This window comes from Convolutriloba macropyga, unplaced genomic scaffold (genome assembly GCF_964194025.1).
Source record: "Convolutriloba macropyga unplaced genomic scaffold, txConMacr16.3 SCAFFOLD_423, whole genome shotgun sequence".
NCBI classification, from domain to species: Eukaryota; Metazoa; Xenacoelomorpha; order Acoela; family Convolutidae; genus Convolutriloba; species Convolutriloba macropyga.
Window position 1 is genome coordinate 31,762 of NW_027451686.1, and position 25,739 is coordinate 57,500.

Consider the following 25,739-nt stretch of genomic DNA (forward strand, 5'->3'; position numbering starts at 1 on the left):
CTGAATTTCTGGGTGCTAGGATAGCAAAGAACAATTTACAGCGATTAGCAAAATTATGCTACAAATTCTAGAAACGAACTGATCTATGAACATACGGTAACATATTTTTCAACAAATGGGCATATTTTTCAACGAACATATATTTAAACAAATGGGGGGGGGGGTAAATCAACATTTGAGAGGAATGTACAGCGCAATGTTGCGTCGCCTTTCTAACGTTTCGAGACAAGGCAGACACTTTTCTGGCCGGAAATTTATCAGCAATCAGTTTTACAATGGAAACACTTTTTAAACACTTTTTAAAACATAGTGCATAGTTTAGATATAATTGAAATTATTTTACAGAAAAATGAGAACCCTAGGCCTACGAAAGGGGGGGGACTGCAGTCGGTCAAGTGTTTCTGTTTCTGGAACCTTTTCTGGAACTGAAATACAGATTTAGTCATCTTCAAAATTAGCTAACGTATTTTTAAATACAACTTAACGAGAAAAAAAATAAGCTCAGAAACTCACACGATGAACAGCAAGGGTATCTGTGAGAAGCCTGTCAGAAAAATCCAAATTCAGTTTGCATATAAACAAAAATGACTTATCATTTAGCGAGTTGTGGTATTAGCATAGCAAAGAAACGCCTGCTCTCAAATATTTTTTCTACAATTGAGCCTCTTGTGAGCAAATCATTGAGCCTAATTTTTTCTACAAGTGAGTAAAACCCGGACAATTAAGACAACATCATATCTTGTTGGTCATTTTTATCAGTCAGAATTAACTCAGAATTGAAAGATTGATATCGAATCTGACGCAACGGCACAAATAACATTTCTAGAGGTCCAGTATCAATATCTGAATGAGCAATTGGCAAATTGGTGACAAAAAGACAAAATTAAAGACTGACAAAAAAGAACTTTGATGTTTTTTTCTGCATTTCACAAGACAAAGCTAATAATTTAGAGCTCGTTGTTAGTTTTGCTGTGACTATAAACAAAGCATCGGCTAGTTTAGAGGCTATTCATGCACGTTCAACTTGTCAATTCTAAGTCATCATTTTGTAAATTGAAGACTTAACCAAATATTAACGAATACCACTTTCAACCATATTCTTAGAACTCTTAAAATGTTCCAGACTCAATTAAATGCCTGATCATCTTTGATTCAATTCATAGTTTGGACAAAAACTTTGTTTTCGATTCAAAATTACAAGTCCAGATAAGAAGATTCAAAAAAATCTGCGTCATTCAAAACCAATATTTTGACAACTTGTTTAATAAACAAACTGACAAGTAAATATGTCCGAAAATTTAGAGGACCCACCTAAATATCGCCAAATATCACCAGCGAGTAGCAACAGTTCACATTTTGGCCATATGCAGGCAAAGTTTGGAAATGTTGCACCAAAAATAGGAAATTTTACGATGACTGAAATCAAATCTGCGCAGAAAGCAGCCCAAGTTATTGCAGAGAAAGTTGAAATCAAGCGTCAGAACAAAAGATGGCGTGCGATGCGAACAGCACTTGGAATTTCGGGCGACGCTTTGATTCCGCAAATTGTGGGCGCAGCTAATGTGTTTTGGGTGCTTTTCTGGGTAGTGTGTTATGCAATTTTGAGCTGCGTTTTCCTGTATCAGATGGTCACTTTGGTTGGCAGTTTTTTGGACTACAAAGTCGACACTCAGATATCGATTGTGAGGAATACAGAGGCGACCTTTCCAAGCATCACTGTCTGCAACTCAAACCCAGTTCGCAAATCTATCATCTCAAAGGTAACTCCAGCCATAGGTAGGCTTTAAAAAAGCACATTTTTGAATGCACACATCCATCTCTGCAGAATCAAATCATACAATGTCAGATTTTTTCATACATAAGAATAATTTTTTCTTTTTAAATAAATATTTTGTAACCTCTCAAATTGTCTTTTGCTGTAAATTACATCACAATACATTCTCCTTTCACTATATGAATTTTTCTCAACATTGACGAAAATAAACCCCTAACAACAATTACCTTTTTAATAACGAAGGGAATAAGTAAGAAAAGACGGTTACAAAATAGGAAGCCTAAATAGGTTTTCCTCTTTTTTGATTGTCTGTTCTTGCTGAATAAATTTGTTCTTAATTATTCGATTGTTAGTACTGGCTTATTTCTTGCTTTCACCTAAAAAGTCATTATTTAAAGACGATTAAAAAGCGGAACCGTGTTTTGGTAAAACATTTCTTTTCTCAATTTCTCTAAAAACAAATTAGGAAACTTTAATGCGATTATTTCCTTATTTCGGTAGAAAACATCACTCCTCTAGAAGTTTTTTTGCCAAATTAAAATTGAAAGCAAAAACAATTTTACAAAGATATTGTAACTTGTTTTGACACAGTCAATACCAAATAGATAAATTTGTAGACATGTTTCAGTGTAACCAACCTTTTGATTGATTTATATGATCTTTTGAAAACAACTGAGATGAATTTGGTCTTTAAAAGAGTTTGTGTTTTTGTGCAACTGTCGTGAAAGCTGATTGATGAACGTCAAAACGTCCTCTTTATCGTCAACCTACAAATTTAGAAATCAAAAATTCATTTAAAAATTTAATTTAAAATATTAAGTACGGCAATAAAAAGCTACAGAAATCACTTTTTTCGGAATAATACACATTATTTAAGCCAATAAATATTTCTTTAAAAAAACTCACAGGTTGTCAGAAAAAAGCACCGATAAATTCACGGACCTGTATTTTCAAAGTAAAAAAGAAAGATTGAGACCTAAACAAATTAATGCAAAATTTAATTTTTTTAAATTCAGTAATAGTTTCAGACCTTTAAACTGGAGTAACGTTGATTTAGATTAATATATCTTCAACGAACCCGAAGTTCTCAGATTAAAATTGGCAAAATTCAATTAGATGGAATTGAGAAGTCATCATGATAATGAGGTTAGTCACATGTAACCAGAAACTAATAAAAAAATTTTTCAATCCAATAGGTGAGATAATGACGTCACGCAAGCAACTGAACACCAAAACTGCATGATTGATTGAACAAAAAGTACAGAGAATGGTGAATACAAAAAAGGAGTGTTGGGAAAATCAAACAAACAAAATTTTTAATGTCTGTTATACTTTTTTAAAAAGTTACTCTACATGTTGGGCGTCATTTCAACAATTTTCTCCAAGACTTCTAAGATACTGTTTCTTCTTGATCAGTGAAAACATAAGACACACTCAAGAATAATAAAACCACTAGAGTGAAAGAAAAACAAATTCTCCAGAAAAATATTTTAATTATTTCAATATCAACAGGCATACCAATCATTCGGCTGTTTCCTTCAGCAGCAATAACCACTTTTGTATTCCTCCGCAAAATAATTTGTTTGTAAAAATTAGCTGAACAAAAACAAGTCGAGTATAAAGATTTTAGCCTCCATTTCATTGGGTTTGGAACAATAAGCATCCTGATGCTCTGCTCTTTGCTCGCTCTTTTTTGCGGAAAACAGTTTCCACTTTCAAAAAGAAATTACCAATGCTTCCATCGCCTGAAACGCTGACAAAACATTCAAAGTCGCTCAAACTGGTCAAAAGGTCTAGCCAAGAAAGAGTACTCATTGTGCGGAATGATGTAACAAGTTGTGAACAGCGAATAACACTATAAAAAATAATATTGCATGAAAATATAATTTTGGTTAGTTGTCACTCTTCCGCAGTTTCTTGTAGATTACAAAATACGAGGGACTTGGCAACCTGGATGGGTATGTGAGGAGCAGCATGTACTCCACTTTGTCTCAAGATCTGGGCATCAACTACAATATCCCATCCTGTGATCCAGGCCACACCGAGTGTCCAGGAACAGGGGTGAGCCCGAGTCGAGGTTTAGCGGTGAAATTTTGTAAGAAATGCTGAGAAATGCGGTAAAAAAGTAATGTTCACTGCGTATTTCTTACATCTTTTTGCGGTGAAAGCGGTGAATCGCGGTGAATTAATTTTTTTCACCGCGCTCTCGGTGGCGGTGAATTATTTTTTTTCATCGCTTGAGAGAACGCGGTGAAAAAAATTAATTCATCGCAATAAGCGGTGGAAAAAAAATAACCGCCACCGAGAAAGCGGCTAAATAAAAAATTCAACGCAATTCACCGCATTTACCGCAAAAAGAAGAAAGAAATACGCGATGAAAAGTATATTTTTTCTCACCTTTTTTCACCGCATTTCTTGCAAATAATCACCGTGTCCTCCATCAATTCCCGGCTGAAATCTTGTTACCTGAATTAAGCGATAATATTACGATAATTTCAATGCAAAACTATGTAAGATCTAAGCTTTGGTACACAAAATTCGATAAGATCAATTCTAATTTTAACGCAGATTTATGTAAGATCAATGCAAAATTATGTAAGATCAACGCTAAACTGAATTCAAAATTATGTTATATCTACGCCAAATTCAATGCAAAATTATGTTAGATCTACGCTAAATTCAACGCAAAGTCATGTGGGATTGGCGCTCAAGCGTGGATTTTACATAAGTTCAATGCATACTGCGCCATTCATACATAATTTTGCTCTTTTTAGCGTTGACATCTAGGCCTGGCGTCGAATAGCGGTTAATTATTTTTTTCACCGCATTCAACGCATTTCTTACATTATTTTGCCATAATAGTCTATGCGGTGAATTTTTGTAAGAAATGCGGTGAATTTCGTGGTGAATTTTTGTAAGAAATGCGATGAAAAGCGGTGAGTTATTTTTTTCACCGCATTCACCGCAATCACCGCATTTCTTACAAACTTTCATCGCATTAACTGGATTTCTTTCAAAAATTCACCCTAAAACCTTGACCCGGGAGTAACTCCAAAGCATTTTATTTGTCTCTTTTGACCTTTTCTCCACATTTGAGCATCTGTCTGAGTAGATACCAACCACCAAAATTGTGAGTTTTTGTATCTGTGCATGATTTAGTCCTAATGTGCATCAGAAACTTTGAGTGATGAAATTAAGGGATGCTGATGACAAGCTATCAGCATTTCTATAGTAGTTTTGAGGAATTACACAACAAATGTTTTGAAACAGTAGGAAGAGTTTTCCATGAAAGTCTTTTGGTAATTTTCATCTCAGAAACGGTCAAAATGAATTTATGAACATGGAGCACACAAGTGTCAAAACCTAGACTGAGAATTATTCTTCTGAGTTTTTAATCGGTAAACGTTATTTCTTATCAGAAATTAAAATTTAGGTTTGTTTTTGGATAAAGGTGACAAAATTTTCAAGAATTTTTTAATTCTAAAAGAATTTGGTAAGCATTTGATCATTAAGGAAAATATAAAGTACAGGGTCATAATTTAGGAACTGTTCTTCTTTTTATTTTTTATACCATTACTTTGACCCCATTTTTGAACTGAGAGTGTTTTTTGAAAGATTTTTTATAAAAAGTAGAACATTCCCCCCAACCATTGGTTATCCGATATTTATTTTAAAAAATGAGCACCCGTAGAAACCACTTGTTGGGTTTTGAGATATTTCAAAAAAAATTGTCATGTGGGAGGAATTTCTCTAAAAACTTCTACCAATTGACGTAGCCTTAGAGCTTAGAGCGTGGTCTTTTTCGAAAACTTGGAAATTTTCCTGATGTTTTCATTTTTATAAAGCAAAAAATATCACAACAAATTTATTTAAATAAAAGTTCAAGTTTTCTATTCACGGGTCAAGGTCTGGCAGTGATTTTTCGTAAGAAATGAGGTTAAATGCTGTGAAAAAAAATAATTTTCACCGCGTATTTCTTACATTTTTTTGCGGTTAATGCGGTGAATCGCGGTAAATTATTTAATTTCACCGCGATTCAGTATTCTTACAAAACAGAGTCGTCCCAACAGGGTTGCGAACCTCTGACCTCCTGCATGCCTTCAACTGCTTCGTCCACTGCGCCAACTATGACGTACATCTCAGAAATTTCTTGTGAATTTAAATCAGATTAAAAAACTTTGGAAATCATATGCGGTGAAAACAAAAATGCCAAAAATTAATGCTGTAAATACAAATTTCAAAAATTGTAGTTTTTGTTTCTCTTACCTCGGAAACAGTCGAAAACAATTTCAGAACAATTGACATACATGCAGATAATTCATTTGCAAAGACACAAACCGGGTCGAGATTTTTAGGTAAATTTTTGTAATAATTGCGGTGAATTTTGCGGCGAATTTTTGTAAGAAATGCATTGAAATGCGGTGAAGTATTTATTTTCACCGCATTCACCGCAATCACCGCATTTCTTGCAAAAATTCAACGCAATCACTGCATTTCCTATAAAAACTTACCTAAAAGCCTCGACCCAGGTTGTGTCTTTGCAAGTGAATTATCTGCATGTATGTTAATTGTTCTGAAATTGTTTTCTACTGTTTCCGAGGTAAGAGAAACAAAAACTACAATTTTTGAAATTTGTATTGACAGCATTCATTTTTGGCATTTTTGTTTTCTTGTTCAAAAATTAAGCAATTTTGCTCTTTTTTAAACCAATAGCTATAGTTGCGTTGTTTTCCCAATAAATAATCTTCGTTCATATCTTGCAACCAATTTGTATGTCTTCGAATTTTTTGAGTTGATAAATGAAAAAGTAGGCATTCTTCGAGATTTTTGATGATAATTATTCATCTAATGGGTAGTTGAAATGTTACTAACTCTGATGCTATCAGAAAATTCAGTTTGCAGAAAATTCGGTTTAGAGTTAAAGTGCCTCAAAATACACAGATTGCGGAAAAAAAATTAATAGCCCTTACTGTGTTTATCGAGCTCTGTCTTATAAAGTTTTTAAAAAGAAAATTAAAATTTTACGGTTAATTGTGTTTATGACTAAAATTTTTTGAAATGAAACAAATCCTTCATTAGAAGAGTTGAAATCGAAATCCTTCAAAACCATTTTATTGGCTTGTACTTCTGTTTCTATATATGTACCTAAATTAACGATGTGCATTCATAGTCAGACATCAAAAATTAGTTTGGCTATTCATCAATTCAATTTTCGAGTTCTACTGGGCGGTCTCACAATTTAAGAGCAAAATTTTGCATATCTGACTCTATAAACTGAATATTATTAATTGATACGTAAATAATCACGTGGCAAATGAATTGAGTCATTAATACTCTTCCCAGCGTCATGAATCTGGCTTCTTCACCCAACAACAAGAAAAATGAATTTTTTTTTCGAGCCCCTAAAAGCATGTTGAAAATCTCAGTGATGGAGCCATTCATGTTTTTTCAACTAGGAGGACTTGTTAAGTTTTTTTCAACTTGTTTTTATAGAATTTTTTTCTAAAAGCTTGCGACATGTAGCTGATAAATTTTCATTGAGAATCTACCTTATTGAACAAAAGATGTCAGAGAAGGAAAACTTACAAGACAAAAATTTTGAGAGAAAGTTTATGCCAGTTTCAGAGCGGGAAAGCTGCAGTTACGTTACATTATAAAAATAAACATGCGCCCGATTGCTAAAAAACGAAAAACTATTTTTAAGTTGATAAAAAGAAATTGCGAGAAAATTTTTTGATTTGCAATGTGTCACCGCACAACCGCATTTTGAATTTCAACTCATCATAGTTTATAATTTTTGTTCAACGCAGTGTCTGATCTCTAATACCAAAGGAAGGGCCCATAGTAATTCATTAAAAGTATTTCAATACTTTGGGGCATTTTTTGTCTCTGCTTTGGTACATTGCAATTGCTTAGGTAATCCTTAGTTAATCACTAAAACCACTCATGAATTTTACATGAAGTCTTTCTTAGGTCGATAGTGGCAAAAATTGTTTTTAGGCATGAGTAAAAGATGTTTTTGCTAGTTCTGGTTAATCAAGAAGAAAAACTTTCAAAACATTTTGCGCAATATTTATCTGATCATCCAAAAAATTATCTTCAAATTAGCATTTTTAACATTTTAATATTTTAACAATTTAAATTCAGTAGGGCTCGAAGAAAATAATTTTTAGTAGGGCTCAAAGAAAATAATTTTCAGTAGGGTTCAAAGAAAATAATTGATGATTCTGTTTGCAAAAAAAATTTTGTGAAATGGATCATTTAAAATCATTCCGGTCCAGAAGCAGATGATCAAGAAGAAATTGTTTTTTGTTTAGTTGAGCATTCACTCGCCAAAATCTTATGAAATTAAAAACGCACCATGGAAATCTGCTTTATGATATTATTGTATTTTGTCGTTAAATTATTGAACAGGTTAAGGTAATTTCTGGGGTTGAATTGCTTCTTTCGATAATGGAGATTTACGGTTAAGATATATAAATATTACTTTCTGGGAATTGTTACATGCTGTTGATGATATGTATCTGCGATGTAATTACTTTTAAAAAGCTGCTACTGGCATTTCGACATTTTTTTTGTGTTACGGTATAATTCCGACAATTTTTTTGTGTAACGGAAACAAAATTAATTAAACAAAACGTTTTTGGTTAAGCAACTTTGTTTTCTCCATGCGCAAAAGCACATGTAATTTCAGTCATGGAGCAGGTTCAATAGCCAACTCACTAATATTTACACCCTCTTTTTGAAAATCAACCATTTATTCTCTGCTTGCATGGGTTATGGTATTATACATTGTGTTTGTTATACATTATAAGTGTTTGTTCAGCAATGTATTATTGACTGGTGGGTGTGTGATGGATGGCATGACTGTCAGGATGGCTGGGATGAAGGCAACTCTGGTGAAAGTTAGTCGATTCCAAATTAAATTTTTAACAATAAAACGCTATTTCGAGAAAAGGTTAGATGTTTCCACCACTTGTAATGGCGGGTCTTCCTTATTGAATTATAATGTATAAATATTTGAAAAATTTTTCCACCCGTTAGGGAATATCAAAATATGTCTTTGGGATCTAATCAGTTTCTCTTTGTGCCATGTATGTCTCCCAGTCCACATTTCTTTATGATTTTTTAATTTTTTTTATGTCTTTACGGAAAGGTGTCGAAGGATTTATACCCTCAAAGAGGGAGATAGCACAAACAGGCGGTATTACTGTGAAATCAGACCTCATGTCGGATCACAACCTGCTAATATTTATCCCCAGTGCTCTTCAGCAGTGCAAAAAGGGGTCTCAAGCTGTCAAATTTGCACTCGCTTACCCGTTTGAGGTACCATATGTAACATGAATGGTAACATATTCGAAAGGCCTGAGATCAATATGGTGCCGTACTACGGTCGTTCCAAATTTTCAAAATTCGGGCTACCTGGGTGCATATTCTTACTATGTTACCTATAGCTTTAGCAAAGTTGGGATCTGTTCTGTCCCCCCCCCCCCCAGCTTAGTGGACATAAATTTTTTATGACCCCGAGGCGCACGTGCTTTTTTCTTACATAGTAACGTGCTATGTAAAAACATATAATTTGTAACTGGGGGTCATAAAAACATTGGAGGGGGGGGGGGGGGCGAAACAGAATAGATCCCAAAGTTGTCTAAGAATTCATAGAAAAACGATACAAAAAGGTCTCTGAGCAACGCGCGGGGGGGGGGGGGGGGGGGTAGTTCTCCGAAACTGCGGTCTCGGATGTCAGCAATTGCGTTACCAAGTCATTGTAATATGCAGCCTACAAAATAGTGAGCACTTCCTTAGCCTACACCTCGTCTTATGAAAATGACGTTAAAAGTCCAGAACAGAAGGGGGGTCAACATTGAGTTTAAATACACAGCACAGTCCAGCATTGAAATTGAACTCGAGCTAAAGTCTTTTTATGAATTGAGCATTGTTTTTCGTCTCAGCTCTTAATTCAATTTTGTGGTCGGTCATGGACTATTCATGAACCAGAAACCATTTTTTTTGGATTGATGACCGTTACCTTGTCATTTTCTCCACCGGATGAGCAAGCATCCATACCCAGGCCGAGGTTTGGCGGTGAATTTTTGTAAGAAATGCGTGAAATGCGGTCAAAAATAATATTTTCAACGCGTAAAGGTGAATGCGGTGAACTTCGCGGTGAATTTTTCTAAGAAATAAGGTGAAATGCGGTGTAAGAAATCCGGTGAATTTAGCGGTAAATTTTTGTAAGAAATGCGGTGAAATTTATTTTTTTCAGCGAATTCACCGAAATCCGCATTTCGTACAAAAATTTACCGCATTCACCGCATTTCTTACAAAAGTTCACCCAAAAACCTCGACCCGGGTAAGCAACGCCAAATTAGTATGGATAACTCTTGGAAAGATTTCTGTGACAGAACTGTATAACAACTCATACATGATGTGGCGTTCTGTAACCGGTCGTAGACACTTCCGAATCCATATCTTTCAACACTTCGTCTGTTAAAGAAGACAGAAAAAATTTAAGAAAAAGCTCCGCTCTTCACCAATAAGGTTAAAGTGTTCAGGGATAGAAATATTTTGCAGACATATAATAGATATATTAAAGGGGTAGTTTTCAGTAGATTTCAATATTGTCAAAGACTCTTATCAGTTTCTAAACAATTGAACCAATTTTTCGATCCAACAAATTTTCTATGTATCAGGAGCGATATTCGTATTAAAGGTTTTTCTTTCTGTAGCTTGAAAAAAGAACGATTTGGCGTACTGCTTTTTTTACTGTTCTTTTTAAACTGCCTAAACAGTTGAGACAAAATTTACTCTCCCTCATTAATTGATAGCTTTTTCCTCTATACAGTATAGGCCAATATTTTAACTTACTCTTTCTGGAAGTTTTAAGGTCACAGTCTCTCATTAAAAACAACAGTAAGGTAAATTTGAGGATCTATTGTATCCCGCTTAGCGGGAAGATAACTTTGGGCCCAAAGCACTCAAAAGAGCGTGCTATATGACGGTGCATAAATTTGTATTTCATTATCAAAACACAGACGCTCTGATATAGAGTTACTCCGAAATTACTCGATTGTAATTTAAACTCGGCAGTTTAAGGTAGTTTTTGCTTACTTTTAACTCTATAGCTTTACTTCATTTTACGAATACTTAACTTCAATTTCCTACCTGTATTAGTAATGTCAAGGTAACATATTTTAACTTCCCAGGTGTCGAATTTTAAGTTTGACCCCATCTATGACCTAGACCCCCTTTGAACGCACCAATGAGGAACGGTGACTTCAAACATACACAAGCTAGGATTTTTTCAACGAGAAACATAAACGCACCAAGTACTTACTGTCGAAGCAATGTCTGCCTATAAAGGCACCAAACATACAAGAGCCAAGTTCTGCCACAATCACGAGCAACGTTCTGCCACCACATGCGAGCGACAACATTCGACATGTCTCCATCATTAGATTTTTATAACAAATATTTTTGAAACAATATGAGTTACAAAGCAAATATTAGGATGCAATATATTAATTCATTTGAGTGTCGAAGCTATTTAGTATTGCTTAGACAAAGAAAAATACGGGGTTCTTTTTGTACGATAGTCTTTTTAAAATCTTCAAATGGAATCATGAAATGGCCAGGACTCAAAACACATCACAAAAGCACTAAGAAACAAAAAATATGTTGCTAAATCAATTTTCAAAGTCTGGATTTTGACTTTTTTCGGCCTCCCTGGGTCTTTTCATAACATTAACGAGCCAAAGTCTGGATCATAACGCATTTTGTCTGGAAGAGTCATTTCATAACGATTTTCGAAAGAGCACATGAACGCACCGAAACTTTGAACGAGTCAAACTCTGGCCCATATGCAATTTCGGTTCATCTGGGTATTTCCATAAGCAAGAACGATCTGCCAGGTGATTTTCATAAGTCATTTTGAATAAGGTTCCCAACCTGGGTTTGTGTTATTTCTACTTTATGATTTAAGATAAAAAAATAGAACAATTTTACCGTTATTTGAGGTAAAATACTTGAAACATTAAAGGAAAATTTAGGGGTAACAATCTTTTCCTTTAACTTTACCATAAATTTAGTGTGCTAATTTTTTGTTGATTTAAATTTACTTTAAATTTTAAAGTTCTTAAGATGGGTGTGGAGACAAGTTGAAAAATAATGTATAAGTAGTAATGTGTTTGAGTGTCCAAAATTTGGCTTGATTGCAGACCCTATCGACTGCAGCACGTGGTCTCTGGATGTCACTACACAGTACGAGGCTTACAACCCAGATGGGTACTGCATACAGGGTCTGGTCCAATGCAGAGACGAACCCCTCTGTGCCTTCCCCTGTAACAACGTCACCGAGTGCAGAGATGAATTCGATGAAGGAACCGAGCTCAATTGCACCCAATACACGACTTGCGGGGGACCTCTCTTGGCTACCAGTTCCGAGCAGACTTTCAGTTCTGAGAACTGGCCCAATTCTGACTACAACAGATACACAGATTGTACTTGGGTCATATCGGCTCCCGGTTGGTATCTCCTAAAAGTTTTCAATTTGTTCCGCTTAACACATTTCTCCCATCCCTCTCAATACTGATGACGGCGCCCCAGTTACAATCCATACGTTTTAAATCAATTATATAGCTAAACTCCCCCCCCCCCCCAGCTTAGTGGTTAGATAACCTATAGCCCCCATCATGGTAAATATACCATAATGGGGGGGGGGGCTTTAATTTCATAAGGGCTATAATGGGAAAGTCCCACTGAATCTACTCTGTGCCCCAGGCCAGTTTTTCTGTAACCACCAGTAACCACCAATTAAAAATGTTTTATTATAATATGTGGCACGTTACTATGTAAGAAAAACGCACGTGGGCACGGGGGCTTTTATGCTTTCAAGCGGGGGGGGGGATAGAACAGATCAAAAAACTTACAGTGAGAAAACTAGCTTGAGCTCTTGGAGTGCGTACAAGTTTTCGTCCCACTAGTCTTAGGCAGAACAGAATAAATCATCAAATATAAACTGTATGCAATCTACAGTTGTATATGTAATGGTTACGTGACTCTGCTTGAAGTCACTGAGAACTTCTGGCGTTTATCGAGAACCGCGAAAGGTTCGAGATATTAAGTCAGAGTTTCGAAGTGACTTCTGCAGAGTCACGTAACCATGCTTAAAACATGAAAAGGCGTTTTAAAGTGGAGGTAAGTAGGTAAACTTCTTGCGCTAAGTAGGTAAACTTCCAGTTAATTTGCAACTTCTGGCATTTTTACTACTGGCACTGCAGACTTTCGGTATTTTAAAATATGCATGTGAGTGTTTTAAGGCTTTCTATATCAATTATTTCGGCAGTATGTCAAGATGTACGTTGACACTTGACAGTTGAATTGATTTACAGTTGATTTTTTGGAAAGTTAAGTTACCGGAACATAACACCAATGTTTTTATGACTCGTTATTATTAGACCACCTATATGCATATTGGCTTATCAGTACTCTAAAAAACAGTACACAGCTGTAATGGCACTCAAAATCCTTTTTGCTGTTCTCTAAAAGAGTACTCTAACTGGAGTACAAAAAGTTGGTTACTTCAGTTTTGAGTTTAAATATTGGCAATGTCAACCAGACATTTTGTGTAATGATATCGCTAACTTGCGCTGTTTAATTCAGTTTTTCATGTGGGATTGCTACCCAACCCGGGTCGAGAAAAAATGCAAAAATATGTAAGATAAGCGGTGAAAAGTTAGTTTTTTCACCGCAAATTTCGTACATAATTTTGCGTTGAAATGCGGTGAATGCGGTGAAATTATGTAAGTTCACCGCTAGACTAAGCGGTGATCTTACAAAAATTCACCACAATTCATCGCTAAAATATGTAATTTCACCGCCCTTACAAGGGTCCGAACCTCTCACCTCCTGCATGGCCTCCACTTCTTCTTCCACTGCGCCATCTCTCTCTAAATTCTATAATTCTCTGTTTGAATATAAATCGAATTCACTCTACTTTCTGCAAAACATGCGCGGTGAATTTTTGTAAGATTTGCAATTTTTAGCGGTGAAATTACATATTTTAGCGGTGAAATGTGGTGAATTTTTGTAAGTTCACCGCTTACTCTAGTGGTGAAATTACATAAAATCACCGCTTAGAAAAAGTGTCAAAAAGATGTAAGATTAAGGGGTAGTTTTAGTGGCAAGGCAAATCTAATAATTCCTCCCACACTCACCATTAATTTCACCGCTGATCTCAAACATCTTGAACAATTTTTTCTAAGCGTTGAATTTATGTAAGTTCACCACTAAGTTGAGCGGTGAATTTATGTAATTTCACCGCATTCACCGCTTTTCTTACAAAATTTGGACTTTTTTTCGAAGCAGTGAATTTATGTAATTTCACCGCTAAATTCAGCGGTTAAATTATGTAATTTCAGCGCTACCAGGCGATAAAGTATTTTTTCACCGCATTCACCGCCTGATTTATGTAATTTCACCGCATTCATCGCTTATCTTACAAAAATTTCCGCTTTAACCGCTTATCTTACATAATTTTGCGTTGAATGGCGGTGACACCTCGACCCGGGAATTCCTGTTCCCGGTATAATTAACAGGGGATTTGATCTGTATGATCAGTACGGACTAAACATTTCCATTAATTGTGCAAACATAACAATTTGCGTATCACGTAGTAATTCGATTCAAAGCAAGGTGGTTGAAAAGAACTATGGAGATACTTTTTACTGCCTCATCGATTAACACTGGGTTCATTTCAACTCGGTTTCACCGCTTCACAACTCTACCCCGTTTACTATAGTCAATTCGTACATGCAAACGTAGTTCTCTAACAATTAAATCTTCTGGCTCGGCATTTGACTTTGTGTCAATCCATTGATAACTCGATATTCAAAAAAGCTAGTCTCACATACAATTAACGCAATTTCAATCATCTCTCTAATGAAGTTTTTTTCTGAAAATAGACGTAAGAATTTTAAATTGTAAATTTTGGCGCCATCCCAAGTCGAGGAGTCCGCTCAAATTCCGCTCAAAAATGCAAGAGATAACCGGAATGAGCGGAATTTGACCGGAATGAGCGGAATCGATAAAAAATAATGCAAGAAATGAGCGGAATTTGAGCGGAATAAAAAATGCAAGGAATGAGCGGAATTTGAGCGGAAAAAAAATGCAAGAAATGAAAGGAATTTGATCGGAATAAAAAATGCAGGAAATGAGCGGAATTTGACATGACCAAAAAATGCATACACTTTTAGCGGAAACATTGAACTTCCGGAAACAGGGAATGTATGTACATTAGGAGTTTCTGAAATGAACAACAATAGCGAAATTTTAAAGTAACGGTTTAAAGAATCTTAAAAAATTTTGAAATCATAACAACAGGAAACGCACTGGTTTTAAAGTGGATCAACTTGAATCCAATCTCTCTTCTTATATATTATATCGAAAACTAGTATTCCTGCATAAAAAAGATCATTGGATCAGACCCAAATTGAGCTATGATCAGACTATCCAGACTGAAATGACCTCTGATCAGACTTTCCAGACCGAAGTTACCCCTGATCAGACTTTCCAGACCAAAATGATCTCTGATCAGACTTTCCAGACCAAAATGTCCTCTGATCAGACCGAAACCAGACCACTGTCCAGACTATAGTGCGCTTATGATCAGACCCAAATTCAGACCATTGTCCAGACTATAAACAGACTATGATCAGACTTTCCAGACCAAAGTGACCGCTTTTCAGACCAAACCCAGATCTTTGTCCAGACTATAGTGCGCCTATGATCAGACCCAAATTCAGATCACTGTCCACATTATAAAAAGACAATGATCAGATTTTTTTTTCTAATACTTTCTTGAAAATTTGGTGCAAGGTTTTCTGTGGTAACTGAAGTATACAAAAAAGTACTCGATACGTTGTCAAATTTCGCGCTCAAAACTCGCTATTTTGATGTTTCAAAATAAATCGCTTTTCAACCTAGTCAAGGACTCGTTCAAATGAACTGAGGGTCTAGTGAGGAGTTTCAATGTCCAAGTACAGTCTGATAGAAAAAAGAATTTTTGACCTAGGTGGTAAACAAAAAAAGTACTTGATACGTTGTCAAATTTCGGGCTCAAAAACTGGCTAAATAGTGTTTCAACATAAATCGCTTTTCAACCTAGTCAAGGACTTATTCAAATGAGTTGAGGCTCTAGGCAGGAGTGTCACTGAGCGAGTACAGTCTGAGATGGAAAGAATTTTTGACCCAAGTGGCATAGGAAAAAAGTATACGATACGTTGTCAATTTTCGCGCTCAAAAACTCGCTATATACTGATTCAACATAAATTGCTTTTTAACCTAGTCAAGGACTTATTCAAATGAATTGAGGGTCTAGGGAGGAGTGTCCCTGTCTGAGTACAGTCTGAGAGGGAAAGAAATGTTGACCTAGGTGGTATACGAAAAAAGTACTCTCTACGTTTTCAAAATTCGCGCTCTAATATCGCTATTTAGTGTTTCAACACTAATTGCTTTTCAACCTAGTCAAGGACTTATTCAAATGAACTGACGGTCTAGAGTGGAGTGTTACTGTCTGAGTACAGTCTGAGAGGGAAAGAAATGTTGACCTTGGTGGTATACGAAAAAAGTACTCTATACGTTGTCAAAATTCGCGCTCTAATATCGCTATATAGTGTTTCAACCTAGTCAAAGACTTATTCAAATGAACTGAGGGTCTAGAGTGGAGTCTTACTGTCTGAGTTCAGTCTGAGAGTGGAAGAATGAGCTATGTCTTGTTTTGATTCGTTTAGTATTGCAGAAGTTTTTAACAATTTTCGAACTCGAACCTTCGGAAATGACCACATGCTCACTGCTCGATCTTCAATTTTCCTTCCATCAGAGTGTTTATGTTAATAACTGGTTAATATGATTTACAATATCATCGTATCAAATTGTTAAGACTATGTTGAACGTTTTCGATTTGCTCTTCGGGAAACTATAACAGAACGAGCGTTCGGTACCAATTGAAAAAAGGGCATGGAGACTGAATGCTCGGTGGCTTTGGTTTCCTTAGTATTTGGCCGGACTTAATCAAATCACTTGAGGGTCTAGGGAGGAGTGTCGCTGTGCGAGTAAAGTCTGAGAGGGAAAGAATTTTTGACCTAGGTGGTATACGAAAAAAGCACTCGATACGTTGTCAAAATTCGCGCTCTAATATCGCTATATAGTGTTTCAACATAAATTGCTTTTCAACCTAGTCAAGGACTTATTCAAATGAACTGAGGCTCTAGAGTGGAGTGTTACTGTCTAAATACAGACTGAGAGGGAACGAATTTTTGACCTAGGTGGCATACCAAAAAAGTACCCGATACGTTGTCAAATTTCGCGCTCAAAAAATCGCTATGTAGTGCTTCAACATAAATTGCTTATCAACTAAGTCAAGGACTTATTCAAATGAAGTGAGGGTCCAGTGAAATGTGTCACTGTCTGAGTTCAGTCTGATAGAGAAAGATTTTTTGACCTAGGTGGTATACAAAAAATGTACTCGATAAGTTGTCAAAATTCGCGCTCAAAAAATTGCTATATGGTGTCTCAACATAAATTGCTTTTCAACCTAGTCAAGGACTTTTCAAATGAACTGAGGGTCTGGGGAGGTGTTTCACTGTCCAAGTACATTCTGATAGAGAAAGATTTTTTGACTTAGGGGGTATCCGAAAAAAGTACTCGATATGTTGTCAAAGTTCCCGCTCAAAAAAAGGCTATATAGTGTTTCAACATAAATTGCTTTTCAACCTAGTCAAGGACTCGTTCAAATGAACTGAGGGTCTAGTGAGGAGTTTCACTGTCCAAATACAGTCTGATAGAGAAAGAATTTTTGACCTAGGTGGTAAACAAAAAAAGTACTCGACACGTTGTCAAACTTCGCGCTAAAAAACTTGCTATATAGTGTTTCAACATAAATTGGTTTTCAACCTACTCAAGGACTTATTCAATTGAATTGATGGTCTAAGGAGGAGTGTCACGCTCTGAGTACGGTCTGGGTTTGAAAGAATGAGCTATGTTTCGTTTTGATTGGTTTAGTATTGCAGAAGTTATTAACAGTTTTCGACCTCGAACCTCCGAAAATGACCACATGCTCACTGCTTTAACTTAAATTATTCTTTAATCAGAGTGTTTATGTTGATAATCGGTTTATATGAGTTACAACATCACCGTATAAAACTTTTAAGACTATGTTGAACGTTTTCGGTGAGCTCTTCGGGAAACTATAACTGAACGACCGTTTGGTACCAATTGAAAAAAGGGCATGGTGACTGAATGCTCGGTGGCTTTGGTTTCCTAAGTACTTAATAGAAACAGGTTGTGATATATATTATTTTAAAGCTCGTTTCATTTTCAATGTAATGCGCTACCTTTGGTTTTGATGGGTTTAGTATTGCAGAAGTTATTAACAGTTTTCGACCTCGAACCTCCGAAAATGACCACATGCTCACTGCTTTAACTTAAATTTTTCTTTAATCAGTGTGTTTATGTTGATAATCGGTTAATATGAGTCACCATTTCATTGTACTAAACTCTTAAAACTATGGTGAACGGTTGCATTAAAACAGTTGTAAGGCATGATCAGGCAGATTTTTAAATTAGTGACTAAAATTTTAAACGATCGCAAAAAAACAGGATCTGAATGTTTTGCAGTTTTTCACTATTTTCTTTCAATTGGGAACCAAAATTAGTGACCAATAGCGCACTCTCTCTGGTGCATGCCATTCTTCTATCAAAGTGTTAGTGTAAGTCCTGAAAACTTTTTTTGGAACGTTTTTCAAGATTGAATGCTGAAAATCTTAGCTTTTCTCAAATATTAATGGCTGCGTGGTGTTTTGAGCAATAGAACACGTTTTTTGGCAATTGTTTTGTGTTTTCTAGAAACTATTTAGGTTTTAGAAGCTAATTGTATCAAACAATGGGATTAATTCAACTATTTTCCTTTTTTCACGATTTCATCAAATTTCTGTGGATGTTGTTTTATGTCAAAACACACAAAACACCATAACCTTCATGGTGAGGTGGGAAATTTTTTCCCACCTCACCATGAAGGTTTGCCGTGACCTAGAACGCCGAAGTGGACTAGAGTTACACCCACAAATACGCCTGGAACGCTGTTTCATGTTGTTTTGCGTCGGTTACGGAGATTTTGGGCTTCGGTGATAGCCCAAAAAATGGCGTATGGAATACTATTTTGTTAATATCTTCTAAAGTACTGAACCAAATTAAACGGGAGTAGCCGCATTTTGTTGGCACTAAACCCTTCTTGCTTGCACTGCTTAGTTAGTTTCTCAAATCGGCCTAATCAAAAAGTTATTAACGTTTAAATTTGAAAAAAGTCGAATTTTCGGGCTATTCGGGATGACCAAAATTTCGGTACAACAAAGCACGCGATTTACCCTACAAATGTTAGTGATTTAGAATCCTCAGTTAGTGGGGAGTATCCGCATATATATTTCTCATACCGTTTTAGCAAGTCCAGATGCCGAATTTTGGCTCTGCAGCCGGAGTACTCTGCTTTTTTGGTCATTTGGTACGGTACCTTTACTTTAAAATAACTCGTTGTAGAGTGAATCGATTTTGATGAAACTTTGTGGTTATACCCAGCTTGAGCTAAGCTATGTTTTGATATAGGTTTCGTTTCGTTTTGATCAGCAGTTTTTGAGGAATTGGCCAGGACATGTGCCTCAATTTTGAACCGGTGAAGCAGGGTACCTGTACCTGCAGAGCTATGCCAAACCACCTTTAGTGCGATTTAAGGCTTGATTAATGGCTTGTTAGCTTCCTTATATTATGTCAAAGCTTTCTAGCTATTATCTGTAATTCGTGTGACAGATTGTGATGTCAAATTTTAGCTCTGCATGTGGTGTATCTCTCTTCTGGAATCATTTGGTACGATACCTTATTTTTGCTATAACTCCTCGAAGAGTGCACCGATTGAGCTCATTTTTTAATATGATAGGTATCTCAAGCAATACCACAAACTGCACCAAGGGCGTTTGTTTTTGTTCCGCCGTTTTGGAGAAATTGGCCAAAAAACGTGGCCCCATTTTGACCTCCTGAGGAGATGAACACCAAATTGACCGACAGTAAAGACAGCATTTCTTCTTCTTTCAGATTGTTGTTTGTTCAAAAACTGTTTGTATACTTTCTTTGGGACATCTGGAGCGTGCCTGGATTGATTAATGTAAGTGTCTTAATGAAGTTTAGAGTTGTAAATTAGAGATCGAGCACATGAGTCCTTGAAAAAGTGGTCATACTGAGCGAAAGCTCATCGGCTTTGATTTCCCGAGTACTTAACAGAAACACGTTGTAGTATATATAGTTTTAAAGCCTATTTTAGCACCGATCTAATGAGCTATGTCTCGTTTCGTTTCGTTCAGTACTTTAAAAGTTATTAACGATTTCCGACCTCGAACTCCCAGAATTGACCACATGCTCACTGCTCGATCTCTAATATGTCTTTGATCAGACGTTTAATGTTGATAACCGGTTAATATGAGTTACAATATCATCGTATCAGACTTTTAAGACTATGTAGAACGTTTGCGGTCTGGTCTTAGGGAAACTATAACTGAACGAGCTTTCGGTACTAATTGAAAAAAGGGCATGGTGACTGAATGCTCGGTGGCTTTGATTTCATAAGTACTTCACAAAAACAGGTCGTGATATATATGATTTTAAAGCCCGTTTCATGTTCAGTCTAATGAGCTAGGTCTCGTTTTAATTAGTTTAGTATTGCAGGAGTTATTAACAATTTTCGACCTCGAACCTCCGGAAATGACCACATGCTCGCTGCTCGATCTTCAATTTTTTTTTCAATCAGAGTGGTTATGTCAATAACTTGTTAATATGAGTTACAATAGCATCGTGTAAAACTTTTAAGACTATGGTGAACGTTTTTGGTGCGCTTTTCGGGAAACTATAGTCGAACGAGCGTTTGGTACCAATTGAAAAAAAGGACATGATGACTGAATGCTCTGTGGCTTTGATTTCCTAAGTACTTAGCAGGACTTAATCAAATCAATTGAGGGTCTAGAGGGGAGTGTCAAGGTCCGAGTACAGTCTAGGAGTGAAAGAATTTTTGACCTAGGTGGAATACGAAAAAGGTACTCGGTACGTTGTCAAATTTCGCGCTGAAAAACTCACTATATAGTGTTCAAACATAAATTGCTTTTCAACCTCGTCAAGGACTTATTCAAATGAATTGAGGGTCTAGAGAGGAGTCTCAAGGTCCGGGTACAGTCAGGGAGTGAAAGCACTTTTGACCTAGGTGGTATGCGGAAAAAGTACTCGGTACGTTGTCAAATTTCGCGCTGAAAAACTCACTATATAGTGTTCAAACATAAATTGCTTTTCAACCTCGTCAAGGACTTATTCAAATGAATTGAGGGTCTAGAGAGGAGTCTCAAGGTCCGGGTACAGTCAGGGAGTGAAAGCACTTTTGACCTAGGTGGTATGCAGAAAAAGTACTCGATACGTTGTCAAATTTCGCGCTCAAAACTCGCTATTTTGATGTTTCAAAATAAATCGCTTTTCAACCTAGTCAAGGACTCGTTCAAATGAACTGAGGGTCTAGTGAGGAGTTTCAATGTCCAAGTACAGTCTGATAGAAAAAAAGAATTTTTGACCTAGGTGGTAAACAAAAAAAGTACTCGACACGTTGTCAAACTTCGCGCTCAAAAAATCGCTATATAGTGTTTCAACATAAATTGCTTTTCAACCTAGTCAAGGACTTATTCAAATGGATTGAAGGTCTAGGGAGGAGTGAGTGTCACTGTCTGAGTACAGTCTGATAGAAAAAGAATTTTTGACCTAGTTGGTATAAAAAAAAGTACTCGATACGTTGTCAAATTTCGCGCTAAAAAACTCGCTATTTAGTGTTTCAACATAAATTGCTTTTCAACCTAGTCAAGGACTTATTCAAATGAATTGAGGGTCTAGGGTGGAGTGTCGTTGTGTCCGAGTACAGTCTGATAGAGAAAGAGTTTTTGACCTAGTTGGTATACAAAAAAAGTACTCGATACGTTGTCAAATTTCGCGCTCAAAAAATCGCTAGGTAGTGTTTCAACATAAATTGCTTTTCAACCTAGTGAAGGACTTATTCAAATGAATTGAGGGTCTAGAGAGGAGTGTCAGGGTCCGAGTACAGTCTGGGAGTGAAAGAATTTTTGACCTAGATGGTATACGAAAAAAGTACTCGATACGTTGTCAAATTTCGCGCTCAAAAAATCGCTATATATTGTTTCAACATAAATTGCTTTTCAACCTAGTCAAGGACTTATTCAAATGATTTGAGGGTCTAGGGAGGAGTGTCACTGTCCGAGTACAGTCTGATAGAGAAAGAATTTTTGACCTAGTTGGTATACAAAAAAAGTACTCGATACGTTGTCAAATTTCGCGATCAAAAAATCGCTATATAGTGTTTCAACATAAATTGCTTTTCAACCTAGTCAAGGACTTATTCAAATGAATTGAGGGTCTAGAGAGGAGTGTCAAGGTCCGAGTACAGTCTGGGAGTGAAAGAATTTTTGACCTAGGTGGTAAACGAAAAAAGTACTCGGTACGTTGTCAAATTTCGCGCTGAAAAACTCACTATATAGTGTTCCAACATAAATTGCTTTTCAACCTAGTCAAGGACTTATTCAAATGAATTGAGGGTCTAGAGAGGATTGTCAAAGTACGAGTACAGTCTGGGAGTGAAAGAATTTTTGACCTAGGTGGTATACGAAAAAAGTACTCGACACGTTGTCAAATTTCGCGCTCAAAAAATCGCTATATAGTGTTTCAACATAAATTGCTTTTCAACCTAGTCAAGGACTTATTCAAATGAATTGAGGGTCTAGGGAGGAGTGTCACTGTCCAAGTACAGTCTGATAGAGAAAGAATTTTTGACCTCTTCGCGCAGCACAATTACCCCCTGCCCTCTCTGTGCCCCCTTTGTTGTGCATTTAGATGTTCATTTATATGGTTGTCTGTTTCTTTCTTCAGCGCGATAAACCCCGCGCTGTTTGTGACCCCTTCGCGCATTAGTCTTAGCTATTTAGGGTCTTTGTTTTTTTTCTTTGGCGGCTATAAAGTCAGGTGCGCTCCCTATGGAGCCGAGAAATGCACCGGCTCTAGTCTTCAAAGAAGCAAAAAGGCCCATGCAAAAGCTAAGACATGTTTACTGCTGCAAAAATCTGAACAGTTTCTTTGATCACACTCAAGTGCGCTCGAAACGCCCCCTGATCAGACTCAAGTGCGCTCGAAACGGCCTCTGATCAGACTCAAGTGCGCTCGAAACGACCTCTGATCAGACTCAAGTGCGCTCGAAACGTCCTCTGATCAGACCGAACCCAGACCATGGTCCAGACTAAAGAGACTATGATCAGACCTTCCAGACCGAATTGACCTCTGATCAGACCGAACCCAGACCATGGTCCAGACTAAAGAGACTATGATCAGACCTTCCAGACCGAATTGACCTCTGATCAGACCGAACCCAGACCATGGTCCAGACTAAAGAGACTATGATCAGACCTTCCAGACCGAATTGACCTCTGATCAGACCGAACCCAGACCATGATCCAGACTAAAACTCTACTCAAAATCTCCTATAGTTGTTTGTTTGTAACTCCGCCGTAGCCGGTCCCCAGCCCGGTTGAGAGAAGGAGGAGGGGAACACACCCAAAACATACTGGAAAATCTCAAAAAGTTGTTCGTTAGTTCAACTGTAGATTTTTTCCGACAGTATTTAACCTATTTCAGCTCTCGAAACGTCCTCTGATCAGACTAAAAAATCCGCTCATTCCGACCTTTCCTCTCATTTAATGCTTTTTTTTCCGCTCAAATTCCGCTCAAAAATCCACTCATTCCGACCATTCCTCTCATTTCTTGCATTTTTTTTCCGCTCAATTTCCGCTCATTTCTTGCATTTTTTATTCCGCTCTAATTCCGCTCATTTCTTGCCTTTTTTATTCCGCTCAAATTCCGCTCATTTCTTGCATTTTTTTTCCGCTCAAACTCCGCTCATTTCTTGCATTTTTTATTCCGCTCAAATTCCGCCCATTACTTGCATTTTTTCCCGCTCAAATTCCGCTCATTCAGGTCAAAAAAATGTAAGGGCTTTGAGGGGATTTTGCTAAACTGTCCGATCAAATTCCGCTCATTTCTTGCATTTTTTTTTCGCTCATTCCTCGGCCCGGGATTTTGTGCAGATCAATCCAAAGAGTGTTCAGTTCTATTTTCAGCGGAAAATTGCGCTAAAAGTATGATGAGTTGGAAAACTAGGAAATAAAATTTTAATTAGAGAATTGATTAGTGTACCTCATAAAATTGAAATGAAACCCGCCATCAATCAATGTAGCATTAAAAGTGCCAATTGCTGTAGACTAATCATACGAAGAAAAACATTTCATCTACATTTTTTATGTTCGAAAATGAAATTGAGACAATTTTGTTAAGAAAACAATTTTTTTTTAAATTCGAAGCTTTCAGAAAACAACATTGACAGCTATCTGACTTATAAAAGTTACTAGAAAGTGACAATAGAAATTTCCTTATAGTAAAATACATGCTATGGGGCAAACAGAGGAGGTTAAAAAGCACATTTATTTTTCCAATTAGCAAGAAATCTTTTACACTTTCCTGATGCATAACGTCAAATTATAGAGTTTGTGGCATTAAAGACACTATTGAAAATTGGTATAGATAGCTCCCATCAAGACAATGTCAGAGCTGGGCAAGTAAAATTGCAAGTCTCGATAGTCTTGGCAAAGGCTGTCAAGTCAATAAACAAGTCTACGCCATTTCGTGCAAATTGAGAAAAATAGGCGCCCAGATCTGAGCGTCATTAAAATTCAGTACTGAATCATAGAAATTTCATTATTATTTTTACTATGCACAGAGCTCTGATCATGGCACTTATTAGACATTTCATGAAAAAAGTCAGTGTAAAATTCTGGGATTCTGCTGAACATTATGAACCTCAGAATCTGTATTTTCTATGATCAGAATAAATTTTTTGTCCGTTTTTGCACTGAACAGCATGAAAAATCACCTTCGGCCGCAAATTCGAAAAAAAAATTGATAGGCAATTCAAACAATTAATTAATCAACTTGTGGTTATTCGAAAACAGACTTTAACAGGCACAATATATGCATTATTTGTATTAGTTGTAAGTTGCCAGTTTGTATCAGGCCATTATTTGTATTAGTTGTCAGTTTGTATCAGTTTGTATCAGGCCATTATTTGTTTTAATTGTCAGTTTGTATCAGGCCATAATTTGTATTAGTTGTCAGTTGCCAGTTTGTAGTTTTGTAGTTGCCAGTTTTTATTAGTTCTTCAGGCCATTCTTTGTGACTGTTGTATTGGAAATTCCTTCTGACCATAAGTTCTGACAATCCGTTCTGACGATGCGTTGTTCTGACCATGCGTTGTTCTGACCATGCCTGCGATCTGACACCTTTCAGTCCTCAACTGAAGAGGACACACTTCAATTAGAACATGTGCACGTCGTACTGAAACGGCTGAAGAACTTGGGTAGACGTCTCCAGATAGCCAATCAAGATCTACGTGATCGGCCAGTCATCCAAATGATGCAAACAAACAAACAAGCAAGGCGCCGAAAACAGAATCGAAGGTACAACAAGAAATTGACTCAATTTTAACAAATATATAAACATAAGTCATGAGAGTTTTAGAAAACGTTATAATCACACTTTGTTAAAAGAGTAAAAAAAATTAGTTCCAAATGCTCTCAATTAACATAAAGTGATAGACAAAATCAGAAAACTGTTTCCCCCGGTCAGAAATAGCCGGGGAAACGTCACAAAAGGTGCTAAAAACGTCAGAAATAGCCGGGGAAACGTCAAAAAAAGCTAAAAACGTTAGAAATCGCCAGGGAAACGTCAAAGGAAGTTGCTAAAGATGTCAGAAAAAGCCGGAGAAACGTCCAAAAAA

General features: G+C 36.6%; 1 protein-coding gene across 1 annotated transcript in view; it reads left to right on the forward strand.

The window, feature by feature from the left end:
- The first annotated feature begins 1,286 nt into the window (after positions 1 to 1,286).
- The window catches only part of LOC142356894 (uncharacterized), an 84,730-nt gene continuing 60,277 nt past the window's right edge, over positions 1,287 to 25,739 (forward strand). Inside the window, exons 1-4 of the mRNA XM_075408656.1 lie at positions 1,287 to 1,760; positions 3,698 to 3,835; positions 8,601 to 8,679; positions 11,992 to 12,297. Coding sequence (XP_075264771.1) covers positions 1,287 to 1,760; positions 3,698 to 3,835; positions 8,601 to 8,679; positions 11,992 to 12,297 — 997 coding nt within the window. The remainder of the gene's footprint in view (positions 1,761 to 3,697; positions 3,836 to 8,600; positions 8,680 to 11,991; positions 12,298 to 25,739) is intronic.